The sequence below is a fragment of the Polypterus senegalus genome, chromosome 15 (assembly GCF_016835505.1).
Source record: "Polypterus senegalus isolate Bchr_013 chromosome 15, ASM1683550v1, whole genome shotgun sequence".
NCBI classification, from domain to species: domain Eukaryota; kingdom Metazoa; phylum Chordata; class Cladistia; order Polypteriformes; family Polypteridae; genus Polypterus; species Polypterus senegalus.
Genome location: NC_053168.1, coordinates 118,408,433 through 118,426,212, shown reverse-complemented (window position 1 = coordinate 118,426,212; position 17,780 = coordinate 118,408,433). Strand labels below are relative to the sequence as shown.

The window sequence follows — 17,780 nt, the reverse complement described above, 5'->3', positions numbered from 1 at the left end:
AGAGAGGAGAACCTTCCAGAGGGACAACCATCTCTTCAGCAATCCACCAATCAGGTCTGTATGGTAGAGTGGCCAGTCAGAAGCCACTCAGTAAAAGGCACATGGCAGCCTGCCTGGAGTTTGCCAAAAGGCGCATGAAGGACTCTTAGACCATGAGAAACAAAATTCTCTGGTCTGATGAGACAAAGATTGATCTCTTTGGTGTGAATGCCAGGCGTCACATTTGGAGGAAACCAGGCACCGCTCATCACCAGGCCAATACCATCCCTACAGTGAAGCATGGCGGTGGCAGCATCATGCTGTGGGGATATATTTCAGCAGCAGGAACTGGGAGAATAGTCAGGATAAAGGGAAAGATGACTGCAGCAATGTACAGAGACATCCTAGATGAAAACCTGCTCCAGAGCACTCTTGACCTCAGACTGGGGCGACAGTTCATCTTTCAGCAGGACAATGACCCGAAGCAAACAGCCAAGATATCAAAGGAGTGGCTTCAGGACAACTCTGTGAATGCCCTTGAGTGGCCCAGCCACAGCCCAGACTTGAATCTGATTGAACATCTCTGGAGAGATCTTAAAATGGCTGTGCACCAACACTTCCCATCCAACCTGATGGAGCTTGAGAGGTGCTGCAAAGATGAATGGGCGAAACTGGCCAAGGATAGGTGTGCCAAGCTTGTGGCATCATATTCAAAAAGACTTGAGGCTGTAATTGCTGCCAAAGGTGCATCGACAAAGTATTGAGCAAAGGCTACGAATGCTTATGTACGTGTGATTTCTCAGTTTTTTTTATTTTTAATAAATTTGCAAAAACCTCAAGTAAACGTTGTCATAATGGGGTGTTGTGTATAGATTTCTGAGGAAAAAATGACTTTAATCCATTTTTGAATAAGGCTGTAACATAACAAAATGTGGAAAAACTGATGCACTGAGATAACTTTCAAGATGCACTGTAGATCATCAACAGTGAGCTTCCCCACAATGTGCTCCCTGCAGATACAGCTTTGAATCAGGTCCACTAAGCTCTGGATCTGCTCTTATATAGGCCGATCTCGGTCAATATGCTACAGATGAAACTGGCACCCCTTAACCACTGGGCTAATAGCCGTGTAGAGGAAGACCTGTTCCATCAGGAAGTCATAATCATAGAATCATTTGGGAGAGAGGTATTGCATGACCTGTAGGTCCTCCCCAGGCTCCTCTGTTCCAGTATATCTCTGGGTTGTCCTAGGGAGCCATCTTCAATAACATATTCCTGGGGGAGCACGAACACAGGACCACCGAGGAAGCCACATTGTCCTCAGCCAGTATCGGGATATTACATGCCTCTTGTGGTTCCATTAGTGCAAGACCTCACGCCTGGTACCATGCGATGCTTCAATTGTTGTCTTCACCCCAAAGACGAGGCTGAGTCTCTGTACTTTATCAAAACCAGCTTTATTCATCTTCAAACAGGAACAGCAAGGTTATCTATTTAACTGGGATCTACCATTCTATTATACACAGACACAGCAAACAGGCAAGGATGGGCAGTGTATGGCTATGTTCCAGTATAATGTTTCCTGCATCATCCATCGGGCGACCAGCACTTTGTGCGTGGCAGTAATCAGTTTGTTGTTTCTGTGGAGCTACAAACCTGCGGTTGTCTCTGTGAAGGACAAGCAATCCTCAGACAGACACGGCAGTCATGCTTCTGCATGTCATACCATTGAGGAGAGTCTCAAAACAGTGCACAAATCTCACAATCTATATAAACTGCTCAAAAAAATTAAAGGAACACTTTGAAAACACATCAGATCTCAATGGGAAAAAGAAATCCTCCTGGATATCTATACTGATATAGACTGGGTAATGTGTTAGGAACGAAAGGATGCCACATCGTTTGATGGAAATGAAAATGATCAACCTACAGAGCCCTGAATTCAAAGACGCCCCAAAAATAATAGTGAAAAAATTATGTGGCAGGCTAGTCCATGTTGCCAAAATTTAATTGCAGCAACTCTAAATTGTACGCAGTAGTATACATGCCTGACAACATCGGTGCATGCTTCTAATGAGATGACAGATGGTGCTGTGGGGGATCTCCTCCCAGATCTGGACCAGGGCATCACTGAGCTCCTGGACAGTCTGAGGTGCAACCTGGTGGCATTGGATGGACCAAAACATAATGTCCCAGAGGTGTTCTATTGGATTTAGGTCAGGAAAGTGTGGAGGCCAGTCAATGGTATCAATTCCTTCATCCTCCAGGAACTGCCTGCATACTCTCACCACATGAGGCCAGGAATTGTCGTGCACCAGGAGTCACTGCACCTGCATAGGGTCTGACAATGGGTCCAAGGATTTCATCCTGATACCTAATGGCAGCCAAGGTGCCTTTGTCAAGCCTGTAGCGGTCTGTGTGACCCTCCATGGATATGCCTCCCCAGACAATCATTAACCCACCACCAAAGTGCTCATGCTGAATGATGTTAAAGGCAGCATAATGTTCTCCATGGCTTCTCCAGACCCTTTCACTTCTGTCACGTGCTCAGGGTGAACCTTCTTTCATCTGTGAAAAGCACAGGGCACCAGTGGTGCATCTGCCAATTCTGGTATTCTATGGCGAATGCCAATCGAGCTGCATGCTGCTGGGCAGTGAGCTCAGGGCCCATTAGAGGACATGGGGCCCTTGGGTCACCCTCATGAAGTCTTTCTGGTTGTTTGGTCAGAGACATTCACACCAGTGGCCTGTTGGAGGTCATTTTATAGGGCTCTGACAGTGCTCATCCTGTTCTGCTTTTCCCAAAGGAGCAGATACCGGTCCAATAATGGGTTAAGAACCTTCTATGGCCCTGTCTAGCTCTTCTACAGTAACTGCTTGTCTCCTGGAATCTTCTCCATGCCCTTGAGACTGTCCTAGAAGACACAGCAAACCTTCTGGCAATGGTACATATTGATGTGCCATTCTGGAGAAGTTGGACTACCTGTGCAACTTCTGTAGGGTCCAGGTATCACCTCATGCTGCCAGTAGTGACACTAACTGTAGCCAAATGCAAAACTAGTAAAAAACAGTCAGAAAAGATGAGGAGGGAAAAATGTCAGTGGCCTCCACCTGTTAAACTATTCCTGTTTTGGGGGTCCATCTCATTGTTGCCCCTCTACTGCACCTGTTGTTAATTTCATTAACACCAAAGCAGCTGAAACAGATTAACAACCTCCTCTGCTACTTAACTGACCAGATCAGTATCCCAGAAATTTCATTGACTTGATGCTATACTCTCATTGAAAAGTGTTCCTTTAATTTTTTTGAGTAGTATATATAATTTACTAAGGCAAGACACCCATGGAAAGGCAAGACACCAATGGAAAACACGCCGGAAGGTGCATGGATTCACTAAGCTGCCAACAAGTAGGACACATATAGCGCACGCAGGGAGGAGCCACGCCCACCAACTCCAAGACCATTGGATACGACGACAACTCACAGAGCCACGCCCACGAACTCGGACGCGACGACACAGAAAAACAGCGTCATTTATATTCGTCTGTCGTGGAGGCCTCATGTACTTCCGAGCCACCTTGACTGTTCATAGAGGCATGTTTCTCACGGAGGTGAGTCGCCATATGCAGCGTGTGAAACGGTTTGCGAGGGGTATCCCATGGAATCCTTAAAACAATCCTTTACAACTGAGGTTAAAACACAATGAAGTAAGCAGTCTTTAAAAACCGACTTTTCGGTTATGACGCACGACCTCGTGCACCATAGCAAACTGTTTTACACGCTACATACAGCAATTCGCATCCGCGACAAACATGCGTCTTCTTCACTCACGGACAATTATATGTTGCTCTCTCCAGAGTTCCATCTTTTCATTCACTTTCTGTTGTATCCTCAAACCCTCCCTTTTTAGACAACTGTGTCTTTCCAGAAGTGTTCAACCATCAATAAATCATGCAGCGTTTTTTATGCCGCGGGTTCACAATTGTGTTGTATTTTGCTCTCTCCAGAGTTCCATCTTTTCATTTACTTACAGTTGTATTCTCACACCAACCCATTTTAGACAACCGTGTCTTTCTAGAAGTGTTTAGCATTCAATAAATAATTATGCATGAGATTGAGCGTGTGTCTAGGCGTGGGTAAGCCGTTGAACCCCATTCGGGCTGCAAACCGTGGAATTCCCACTGAGAGCGACTCAAACGCTCCCACTGTTTTCGTCCCTACCCTTTGTACACACCCCCCTCTCACATCGCTACTACCATGGTCGGGTGTCTTGGTGGATTATATATAGAAAAGCAGCCAAAACCGCACAGAGCAATGAAACGTCTACGTGAGTCAAAGGTGCTTCTGGACTGTGCAAAGACGACAATGACTCAAGTGACGAGTTGGAGGTGGGCACATGAGCGGGCAGTGCATACTGAACGAGAAAACAGCAGACTAGCATGACAGAGGGAGCTGAATGGACGTCCTTCTCTCCTCCCATTCCACACACCGCGACTGAGTGCCGTGCACCCCCATCCCTCCGTCTGGCAGGGGAAGGAAGGCGTGAAGGCGGTCCAGCAGTTTTCAGTCACGGACGATTGTGTGTTGGTTCGTTCCATGTATTGTTACAATGTTGCTTTTCTTGCTGATTTATTACAGTACCGATTTTTCAAATGTTAACTTTCTCCCTGTGCTTAAAAATCATTAAAAAACCAGCCTGATTATGCGGCGTATGGTACGCCGCGGGTTGGCTAGTATATAATAAATATACATGGGAAGATCGGTAATATTTTTCAATTTGTCCATCTAATTTTTAATTTAAAGTCACAAAATTGTTCTACAACTTTTCTAAGTCAATGCTTGAAACATGCGGTTATCAGAGGTGTAATATAGTGTGGAGTGTTTTCTACTTCTTCTCTGATGCTGCTAGGATAGGCTTCAGACTTTTGTGAAACTGAACTGTATTTATATACATTGAATAATGGATGAATAAACAAAGTAAAAGAAAGGCACATCTGTACTAGTTTCTAAAGAGCATTTCTTTTTTCAGTTTTTACTACTGTTTCTAATTAATTTGAAAATGGCAAAATTAACACCAACTCTTACCTGTCACACTGTTGCATGATGGAAATCTCTTTAATAATTTCTTGTAAGTCTGATTCAACTGGCACTTGTTTAATAGCCACCACCTGACCAGACTCCTTATGTATTGCTTTGTAAACACTTCCATATGATCTGCAGAAGAAGCACATATTAGTAGTCCAATTTCATATATTATATTATTACACACTGAGATTTTAACATAAACCTCAACACCCACTGTTTGGAAGTGGGGTATTCACACTATAATGTTTACATGCTATACATGTTTTCTGCCAAATGCTTTAAAAAGGCAGAAAAAAACAAGTAATAAACATCAGATATGTTTTAATAAAATAGAGGTTTTCAGAGCCTTCATTTTTTTTAAATGTAAGTTTTATAGTTTCAACATAAGAGTTAGAATTAAGGTGGTTAATTTTAACATAATAATCATAACTGCTCTTTTCACCATGCATGAAAGTCAATTACGGTAATAAATCAACAACTACTTGCACCATTAACTTGAATCATTGCATTCTGTGATTTACTAACTTACAACCATATTTTTAACAGCTATCAAGAGTAAGTATCTGCGAGATCAATCTGATCCTTGTTATACTGTATTTCTGTTGAAAAATATACATGTGCTAATTGAAGTCTACCAGGTGATATTTTATGCCCTGTGACAAAACCTGACTACAGGTAAATCTGCGTTCTGCCAACAGCAAGACAATATTAACCAAATTATTTTGGATCAGCCTAGAAACACATTGAGCATGAGGAAGCAAGAAACCAGTATTTACCAAGTAAGCTACAATAACACCTTTAGCAACCTCTGTTGCTCTTAACGACCCCATAAACATATAAAACTACAGTATATTATGCTGGAAAACATGAATTTTACATAGAACTTTACAGTAACACAAGCTAAAAGTGGACAAGGCTGCTAAGGAAGGAAATAAAATCTGCCTGGTTGATGTCCATGAAGTTATAATGTGGCCTTACTTGATTGGGGGAAAAAGATTTCTCTCAGAGTATACAATTACTGACACTATCCTATGGAATTTCAAGCTCCAACAAAGTCATGTCATTTGTGTCTATACCTAAAACAACAACAACATTTATTTATATAGCATGTTTTCATACAAATCGTGTAGCTCAAAGTACTTTACAAGATAAAGAAAATAAAGTTCATTGAAAACATAAAAATACAAAAAAAAAGATTAGGCAATACTATGTAACAAAAAATAAAGTAAGGTCCTATGGCCAGGAGGACAGAAAAAACAAACAAAAAAAATCTCCAGAGGACTGGAGAATAAAAACAAAATCTACAGGGGTTCGAGGCCATTCTCCTGAACATAAATTATCTAAATTAGTCCTCATGGTTTATAGGCTTCGCATGGAAGAATTAGATCATGATGGTCAAGTGGACACCTAGCCTTCAATCCATCAATGTAGGGACTTCATGGTGCCTTTATCAGGTGGTGGTGGCAGAGATTGCCACTATAGAAAACCAGTAAAAGAACAGCAGAGAAAGTAGAAGTTAATATAAATTGCTAGGTCATGACAAAAAAGATAACTAAATGCATATACAGTACATAATATCAAGGCTACACTAAAATTAAGCTATGAGAAAACCATGTTAAAATAATTGGTGTTTAGCAGTTTTTAAAGTGATCAACCATATTAGTCTGGCGAATTTCTATCGGTAAACTAATCCAGATTTTGGGTGCATAACAGCAGAAGGCCGCTTTACCACTTCTTTTAAGCTTAGCTTCTGGAATTACAAGCAGACACTCATTTGATGATCTAAGATTACGATTTGGAGTATAAGGTGAAAGGCACTCCGAAGTAAATGATGGAACAAGATTATTTAAGGCTTTTTCCATCATGCTGTGGGGCTGTGTGGCTAGTTCAGGGACTGAGGCCCTTGTTAAAGTAGAGGGGCAGATGAATTCAACCCAATATCAACAAATTCTTCAGGATAATGTTCAAGCATCAGTCACAAAGTTGAAGTTACACAGGGGATGGATATTCCAACAAGACAATGACCCAAAACACGGATCGAAATCTACAAAGGCATTCATGCAGAGGGAGAAGTACAATGATCTAGAATGGCCATCATAGTCCCCTGACTTGAATATCATCGAAAATCTATGGGATGATTTGAAGCAGGCTGTCCATGCTCAGCAGCCATCAAATTTAACTGAACTGGAGAGATTTTGTATGGAAGAATGGTCAAAAATACCTCCATCCAGAATCCAGAACACTCATCAAAGGCTACAGGAGGCGTCTAGAGGCGGTTATATTTGCAAAAGGAGGCTCAACTAAGTATTGATGTAATATCTTTGTTGGGGTGCCCAAAATCCTGTCTAATTTTGTTATGATGCATATTGCATATTTTCTGTTAATCAAATAAACTCAACGTCACAACTGAAATACTACAGTTTCCATAAGGCATTAAATATATTAAAAGGAATTTGCTACCTTGAAAGCTCAGCCAACGATAAACAAAACTCCAAAGAATTAAGAGTGGTTCCCAAACCTTTTTATATGACTGTGTACGTATATGATTGAGAGAGAGATATATATATATATATATATATATATATATATATATATACTAGCAAAATACCAGCCATGCAGCTGAGAAGTAGTGTGTTAAAGAAGCAATGAAAAGAAAAGGAAACATTTTGAAAATAACGTAACATGATTGTCAATGTAATTGTTTTGTCACTGTTGTGAGTGATGAGTGTTGTTGTCATATATATATATATATATATATATATATATATATATATATAAACATATATATATATATATATATATACATACACACACACACACATATATAAACATATATATACATACATATCTACATATATACACACACAGCTATTTCAGATCAGTGCAATACGCTGCTTGTTAAAACGGATAACTCCCGCCTTACGCAAGTCTGCGTGGATATTATGAACTATCGATTTGTTCAAGTTCTATTTAAATTTTAAATAGAAGGAATTTTTATTTAGTCGACAGAAATATCTTTGGTAGGAATGGTAAAAACAGACAGGAATATTATTCGTGAATAAATCAACTCAAACCTTAAACAACTTATAATATTTTGCTCTCCATAAAAATTTATCCTGTCTAAATTATACAAGTTAGAAATAAAGTAAACGTTAAAAGAACAAACATTCAAATTTCTTTACTCTTATGTAATTTTATATAAAAAATAAACTTAGATTTTAAATATCCCAAAAGATTTTGCTCTCCATAAAAATATATCCTGTCAAAATTATACAAATTCAAATATGAACATGCTGCATAACAAAACCTGGAAATATAAATAAAATGTGTTCCTTTCAGCAATAACAAATCAAATCATTCAGTTGTCTTTGCTCATATGTCATTTTAGAGCTGGACGCCTGGCATCTTTTTTTGGCCACAAGTTCGTTTATGTTTGGTGTGAGGTTCTGTGTTGTGGAGATTCTCAGGATGGATTGCAGGTGCTCATCAGTGAGGCTACTCCTGTGTGCTGTTTTGTTAGTCTTTATCACTGAGAAGAGCTTCTCACACAGATATGTGCTACCAAACATGCACAAGGTTTGAGCCGCATGTAGACGGACTTTTTTTGTTCTTCAAAGTCACCAAAGCGCCGTGCAAACTCAGTGCGCCAGTTTATCAGCAAAGTGCGATTTGGGAACACCGTAGTGACGACTTGGTTTAACATTACTTGGCAACAGGGAAAGTGAGGCAAGGTGCACTGGTGCATTTGTGTCTCCCATAAAAGCAGCTTCACTTGAAATCACTTTGTGATTGTGCACGGTTAAAACGTCCGCTGAAGTGTCAGATTCTTATTTAATTATGCTGCTTTCTGTATCTTCTGCATTGCATTCAGGTTAACCTGATGTTTTGTCTCATAGTGCCGCCTTAGATTAAATTCTGTAATTACAGCCACATTAGCTCCACAAATGAGACACACGGGTTCAGTAAACATATACTCAGCCTCCCATCGGTTTTAAAGGCTCTATTTTCAGAATCAACTTTTCTCTTCAGCATCGGTGAGCTAGCTTCGCAATAACTTGATTAACTCGGTAAGTGTTACGCAAGGCAGCTGAAGCGCTGCATTATGGGATCTGTAGTTTATTGTGTTACCAGCGCTTCATATACCCGGCTTTAATAACAATAATACAGTATATAAAATGATCTCGGGCGGATATAATTACGCCGGGCGGATGTGGCCCGCGCCCTTGAGTTTGACACATATGGACTAAATAGAACTTGAAAAGATATATTTTTCAAATGTGATCGCAATTCAGATAGAGTTGACGCAAGACTACAGCCTGCATGCCTCAATAAGTCATCCTTCCCTCGCTCTTACTTTTTACCGTTCATCTAATGAATACACTGAGTATGGCTTTACCAAAACAATCATTGATGGCGAATAAAGTATCCATTATTCGAGTATGTAGATCGGGATATATATATATATATACATACAACAACATTTATTTATATATATATATATATATATATATATATATATATATATATATACCAGCGTATCAGCGAGAAGTAGTGTGTTAAAAAGCTATGAAAAGAAAAGGGAACATTTTAAAAATAACGTAACATGACTGTCAATATACAGTATTTGTTTTGTGAGTGTTACTGAGTGTTGCTGTCATCAAGGATTTGATTATCATTATTTCTTTCAATCAGGTTCGTATTTGTAGGATGTGTTGTGTTCAAGTTACATTCCGTGTTTGTCAATCGTTGTAAAGATGACAGGTTTCATTCATCGATTCATTTCTTACTGCATCAATAAACAGCTCGTCTTCTTCTTTATCTGAGACCTGACACACTGCATGCACGGTTTTTTACACTGTCTTCCTTTAGCGGACATTGACTTTTTCCAACGTGTGCTTTGTTTTGGATTTATGAATATGCTTGTATGTATGAGCGCTTCATATTTTTTGCTGCCTTTTCAATTGTGTAATTCGGTTTTTGTTCAGCGCTCTTTGGAACTGTTGTCGAAGTTTCCCAGCTGTGCTGGTGCCATCTCGTGCTATGTCCATGGCTGTATTTAATGTTACCTTAGTCCTGGCACTTAAAACTTTCTCTTGCAGTTTCGCTGAGTTTGTACCAAACACCACCCTGACCATCTCATCTTCCTCTGCATAAGCACAGTCCTTAACCCGTGAATATTTAGTGGGAGTTTGCTATTGGATTGCCGTGAGACGACTGACCTTATATGGGCAGGCACTAAATTACAACCGCCAGCGGCAGCCTGTCTATGAACTTAAAGTGTAGGTTTACATCGTGCTTTGTTTCCAAAGTAGCAGAAGTCATGAATATGTTTGTATATGTCACTTTCTCCGCTTCTTATTGTTTCGCTGCCTTCTCGATTATATAATGCATGTTTTCTTCAGCGCTTTTTTTAGGTCTTCCTGGTTTCTATGTACGCGTGATTCACGTGGGGCGTGATGATGTCACCACGAAACTCCGCCCCCACGGCGTTGAAACTCATCTCCATTACAGTAAATGGAGAAAAACTGCTTCCAGTTATGACCATTATGCGTAGAATTTCGATATAAAACCTGCCCAACTTTTGTAAGGAAGCTGTAAGGAATGAACCTGCCATATTTCAGCCTTCCATCCACACGGGAAGTTGGAGAATTAGTGATGAGTGAGTGAGTGAGTGAGTGAGGGGCTTTGCCTTTTATTAGTATAGATATATAATAATATAAAATAAATATATATAATAAATTATTCTCACGGATAATATAATAATATAATATAATATAATATAATATATATATATATATATATATATATATATTATATTATCCGTGAGAATAATTTATTATATATATTTATTTTATATTATATATCTATACTAATAAAAGGCAAAGCCCCTCACTCACTCACTCACTCACTCACTCACTAATTCTCCAACTTCCCGTGGGTGGAAGGCTGAAATTTGGCAGGTTCATTCCTTACAGCTTACTTACAAAAGTTGGGCAGGTTTTATATCGAAATTCTATGCATAATGGTCATAACTGAAGCTGTTTTTCCATTTACTGTAATGGAGATGAGCTTCAACGCCGTGGGGCGGAGTTTCGTGACATCATCACGCTCCCACGAATCACGCAGTACATAGAAAACCAGGAAGAGGACCAAAAGCGCTGAAGAAAACATGCATTATATAATTGAGAAGGCAGCTAAACAATAAGAAGCGAAAAGTGACATATACAACCATATTCATGAGTTCTGCTACTCGAAACAAAGCACGCATGTAAACCTACACTTTAAATTAAGTTCATAGACAGGCTACGCTGGCGCTTGTAATTTAGTGCCTGCCCATATAAGGTCAGTCCAGCGCAATCCAATAGCAAACTGCCACGGGTAAATATTCACGGGTGAAGGACTGTGCTTATGGAGAGGAAGATGAGATGGTCAGGGTGGTGTTTGACACAAACTCAGCTAAACTGCGAGAAAGTTTTAAGTGCCAGGACTAAGGTAACATTAAATACAGCCATGGACATAGCACGAGATGGCACCAGCACAGCTGGGAACCTTCGATGCATGTACACCGAGCGGCTCACGGAACTGACGAGTGCACAGATAAAAAGCAACAGTTCCAAAGAGCGCTGAACAAAACCAATTACACAATTGAAAAGGCAGCAAAAATATGAAGCGCCTGATAAGCATATTCATAAATGCAGCTACTGTGGAAACAAAGCACACAGTGGAAAAGTCAATGTCCCGCTAAAGGAAGACAGTGTAAAAACCCGTGCATGCAGTGTGTCAGGTCTCAGATAAAGAAGACGACGAGCTGTTTATTGATGCAGTAAGAAACGAATCGATGAATGAAACCTGTCATCTTTACAACAATTGACAAACACGGAATGTAACTTGAACACAACACATCCTACAAATACGAACCTGATTGAAAGAAATAATGATAATCAAATCCTTGATGACAGCAACACTCAGTAACACTCACAAAACAAATACTGTATATTGACAGTCATGTTACGCTATTTTTAAAATGTTCCCTTTTCTTTTCTACCTTTTTAACACACTACTTCTCATGATACGCTGGTATATATATATCCCGCTCTACATACTCAATAATGGATACTTTATTCGCCATCAATGATTGTTTTGGTAAAGCCATACTCAGTGTATTCATTAGATGAACGGTAAAAAAGTAAAAGCGAGGGGAGGATTACTCATTGAGGCATGCAGGCTGTAGTGCGTCAACTCTATCTGAATTGCGCGATCACATTTGAAAAATATATCTTTTCAAGTTCTATTTAGTCCATATGTGTCAAACTCAAGGGTCAGGGCACATCCGCCCGGCGCGTAATTATATCCGCCCGAGATCATTTTATATACTGTATTATTGTTATTAAAGCCCGGGTATATGAAGCGCTGGTAACACAAACTACAGATCCCATAATGCAGCGCTTCAGCTGCCTTGCCGAACACTAACCGCGTTAATCAAGTCTACCATATGATGCTGCAAGTTATTGCGGTTACAGTTATTGCACACTGAGTTTGCACGGCGCTTTGGTGACTTTGAAGAACAAAAAGTCCGTCTACATGCGCTCGAACCTTGTGCATGTTTGGTAGCACATATCTGTGTGAGAAGCTCTTCTCAGTGATAAAGACTAACAAAACAGCACACAGGAGTCGCCTCACTGATGAGCATCTGCAATCCATCCTGAGAATCTCCACAACACAGAACCTCACACCAAACAGAAACGAACTTGTGGCCAAAATGATGCCAGGCGTCCAGCTCTAAAATGACATATGAGCAAAGACAACTGAATGATTTGATTTGTTATTGCACGTAAGAGCGGGAGTCAACCGTTTTAACAAACAGCGTATTACACTGATACGAAATAGCTGTGTGTGTATATATGTGACTACATATATATATATATATATATATATATATATAGGGACAATGCTCCTTGCTCCTCCAAAGATATGATTGTCAGAGAACCCCATACAGCATCCTTAGATACCATCTTCTACAGGATTCTTTTAATTGTTCAGATATGGACGTTTAAGCCACATTAAAAGAAAGGTTAAAAATAAAGGATATTTTCTGTGGTGAATATTTGTTTAATTTTACCGTATTAACTAGTGGAGAGAATGTTACCTGTATCATTAATATTGCGGTTGTGTAAAAAAAAGTACGAACATAACTGCCAACTTATAATATGCCTACTGATATTAACAGCTAAAATTTAGCGATGGAGCATGGAAGGGGTAGAGCCGAAGAATATATACAGTACATATACTTTTTATTTATTTATTTACTGAAACACAGCTGCTTCCCTTCTTGCTACATTTTCAAAGATTTTGAAATTCGTAAAGCACACATTCAAAGGAAGCATGCATCCCCCTGCTGGATACAGTGCCTTTTTAAGATTTACAGCACTATAAACTCTAGTAAGTATCTGGATATTCCAGCCAAAAACCCAGGTTTGTAAAGGCCATTTCATTCTGCAGCCCTTTAAACTAACTTGAGATCTGTATGGAAGAAGGCAGTCATAAGCACAGACCTAAGGACACCAAGAGTCTAGAAAATTTTTGCACAGAGTTTTAAATATATTAGACCTTTGAATGTTATTGATGTCAGAAAAGCATGTATGAAGTATAGTATTGTTCATTGGAAAGCATTTGTTTTGAAATAACTACAGCCAAATAAAACAAGAACTTAATATTCAACTTTTAATCTGTGTTGTTTACTATACACAGTTTTTTTTTTTCCCCATTTTATGTTGATTGGATTTTGTTCACATAAATCTACATGAGGCTACATCTAATTGAGGGAAAACTTGACTGTAGGTTATCCAACGTTTTCCACAGAAATCTAATCTAGAAGTGGGAGGCTCCCTATTTAAGGGTATTGGGGTTGGTCCCCTTAAGATTTCAGTTTTGGTCACATTAACATTTCCTATATATATTGGTTTTCACATTAGCATTTTTTGGGCATTAATGCAGACGTGTACTTAAATGAGGATTATTACACTTTTTAACTGTAGAAATCTAAGCAATTAATATAACACAAAACATACTTTCCCAATTATTTTTAAAATCATTACTAAAAAAGCAACTATTACATTAATACAAAACATTAACATATAACAAAAATAAACACAAAAAGATATTTTTTTAATTTAAAAATACTTTCACTGAAAAAAAATGAAATAAGTATGACCTTACAGATGAGCAATTTAACAAATAGATTATACACATTAAATAAATAAGAGCACACACCGACATATATTTTCATTTCATGGGAAATGCTAACTTACAACTTTGTTGCAGGGGTTTACCTAGCTTAGAAGTCAAATCTGAAATTGCTGAGGTGTATCGCAGGACTACCTTAATTTTACGTAAAAAATTTGTGCTACAGTGTTACATGCTGCTCCATATTCACAAGATGTTCTTTCTTTGTAGGCAAGCAGGATAGAAATTTCAAGTTGTAGTTTTGAAACTGTTATTCTAATGAAAACAAAATGGTCACAGCATTTGAAAAGCTGAGATGAAGTGAGCTAAACTGACTGTTTAATATAATACTGTTGTAAGAACTCGCTGTTCCTAACACTTGTCGTTTATATAAAAAAAAAAAAAAAATACACCCTGATGGTTTAATGGTCATCATGAGAGAAACATTAAGATGAAATAATGAAATAAAAACGCAGCGGGATTCAACTCTAGAGAAGTGAGCAGAAACAGGAAGATGCATCATGGAGATAAAGACATAATCAAGAAATGAAGTGAGGTTTGAAACCAGGAAATCAGTTCTAACGTGTCTTAGCCAAATTCCCAAACCCAAGTCAAAAATCAGTTAAACAGGTTCTGATAATTTGAGTCACTCATTATGAAACTGTTTGGAATAAAAACCTTCAGCCATAGGGATCATCCAGGATGGATCTTGACCCACTGGCTTTTGTGCACCCTCAACCTAAGTGAAAGTCTAAAACCTATCCAATGTTATCAGTTGGATGTACTCATTCTACTGCTTGAATAACTTGCATTTTGCTGATTAACACAGCACCCAGTGAGTCAATCCAACACTGACACTTAGCTACTTCTTTTGTTAAATTCTTTATATTCAGAAATTTGTGATGTGGTGACAACCTTACGTACAGTCATGGCCGAAATTATAGGCACCCCTGGAATATTCCCAGAAAATGCACCATTTCTCCCAGAAAATTGTTGCTATTACAAATGTTTTGGTATATACATGTTTATTTCCTTTATGTGCATTGGAACAACACAAAAAACAGAGAAAAAAAGCCAAATCTGACATCATTTCACACAAAACTCAAAAACCAGGCTGGACAAAATTATTGGCAGGATAAAATTATTGGCACCCTCAACTTAATATTTGGTTGCACGCCCTTTGGAAAAAATTACTGAAATCAAGCGCTTCCTATAACCATCAACAAGATTGTTACACCTCTCAACTGGAATTTTTGACCACTCTTCTTTTGCAAACTGCTCAAGGTCTCTCAGATTTGAAGGGCACCTTCTCCCAACAGCAATTTTGAGATCTCTCCATAAGTGTTCAATTGGATTTAGATCCAGACTCATTGCTGGCCACTTCAGAACTCTCCAGCGCTTTGTCTTCAACCATTTCTGGGTGCTTTTAGAGGTATGTTTGGGGTTATTGTCTTGCTGGAACACCCATAACCTCTGACACAGAACCAGCTTTCTGACACTGAGTCCTATATTGCGCCCCAATATCTTTTGGCAGTCTTCATATTTCATGATGCCTTGCACACACTCAAGGCATCCAGTGCCAAAGGCAGCAAAACATCCCCAAAACATCTTAGAACCTCCACCATGTTTGACTGTAGGTACTGTGTTCTTTTCTTTGTAGGCCTCATTCCGTTTTCTGTAAACAATAAAATGATGAGCTTTACCAAAAAGCTCTACCTTGGTCTCATCTGTCCACAAGACGTTCGCCCAGAAGGATTTTGCCTTCCTCAGGTACATTTTGGCAAACTCCAGTCTGGCTTTATGTTTCTGTGTCAGCAGTGGGGTCCTCCTGGCTCTCCTGCCATAGCGTTTCATTTTGTTGAGATGTCAATGGATAGTTCAAGCTGACACTGTTGCACCCTGAGTCTGCAGAACAGCTTAAATATGTTTTGAAGTTGATTGGGGCTGTTTATCCACCATTTGAACTATCCTTCGTTGCAGTCTTTTATCAATTTTTCTCTTCCATCCACGTCCAGGGAGATTACCCACAGTGCCAGGTGTTGTGAACTTCTTGATTATGTTGCGCACAGTGGACAAAGGAACATGAAGATCTCTGGAGATGGACTTGTAGCCTTGAGATTGTTGATATTTTTCCACAATTTTTGTTCTCAAGTGCTCTGCTCTTCTTTCTGTTCTCCATGCTTAGTGTGGCACACTCAGACACACAACAGAAAAGTTGAGTCAACTTTTCTCCATTCTAACTGGCTTCAGGTGTGATTGCTATATTGCCAGCACCAGTTTCTTGCCACAGGCGAGTTCAAACAAGCATCATATGCTTGAAATAAAACGATTTACCCACAATTTTGAAAAGGTGCCAATAATTTTGTCCAGCCCATTTTTGGAGTTCTGTGTGTCATAATGTCAGATTTGGCTTTTTTTTCTCTGTTTTTTGTGTTGTTCCATAGAAGATAAAGGAAATAAACATGTTTATATCAAAAACATTTGTAATTGCAGCAATTCTCTGGGAGAAATGGTGCATTTTCTGGGAAAACTCCAGGGGTGCCAATAATTTCAGCCATGACTGTAGGACTGGTGAAGGGGATGTGAAATGGACGTGTTGCTTCTGGTGGTATGCCACAAGACTTGAAACAAGAGTGAAAGGGGATTGCTGATGGGTTTGTTATTTCTTATACAGCTATACAATTTCGTATAGTGATGTATTATGTACTTATTTTTTTAATTTTTTGGTTTTATTAATTTCAACAAAATCGAATAAGGCCTGATTGGAATATGTATACAACAGATTTCCACAGAATGTGCTTCTGAGTATTGTTGACCATTACTAATGATGTTCTACACTTCAGAAACCATTTCTTTTTAATCACTAGCAAAGTTATTGGGGTCTTCCCTTCTAGCCATGCAAGTTACAGTTAAAAGCAGCAAGATTTGCCATGCCATTTTATACACGTCTCTGATCATGCGGATGGTAAACACATAAATTAATCAGGAACTAAATTTCTGTTGAAGCACCTGCTCTTGGTATACTTTGTGTCTTTTTGATTCTACATTATTGGCCACTGCTTGTCTGGTAGTGAATGCACCACATGTGCATCCAATTAAAGAGAAACGTAAACTTTACCTGATGGTTTAGTACCATAAGCATCAAAAGACAAGCTGGCAATAAGTGTAACCCTTTATAATATTAAAGTCATTGTTCACAATCTGCATAATGTTAAATTGTACTTTGATGTCAGAAGCAAGTATGTTATTTTAAACAGTTGCTTTCAATTCAACTGAGCCAAGTTAATAAAACTTGGACTTTCAGCTTAAATTTTGAGAAAGCAGATAACTATTCAAACAGCCTCACTGTACTTCTGAAGAGGACTTGCACACTTTTAAAAGTATTATCACTCAATCCACATTCCAGTCCTTTACACTTTTAAACTGACTCAAAAATAATAAATCAAGGTGAACAACAGTCAAAGGAAAACAGATTGGTTTCAACTGGTTCCAAA

The 17,780-nt window shown here is 38.9% G+C and overlaps 1 protein-coding gene across 3 annotated transcripts in view; it reads right to left on the bottom strand.

Moving 5' to 3' along the window:
- stk3 (serine/threonine kinase 3 (STE20 homolog, yeast)) overlaps positions 1-17,780 on the bottom strand; it is a 425,887-nt gene that overhangs the window by 340,623 nt on the left and 67,484 nt on the right. For all 3 annotated transcript variants that reach the window (XR_005630645.1, XM_039736187.1, XM_039736186.1), the window contains exon 3: positions 5,065-5,193. Coding sequence is in view for 2 of the 3 variants with exons in the window: in XM_039736187.1 (XP_039592121.1) it covers positions 5,065-5,193 (129 nt within the window). In the remaining variant the exon portion in view is untranslated. The remainder of the gene's footprint in view (positions 1-5,064; positions 5,194-17,780) is intronic.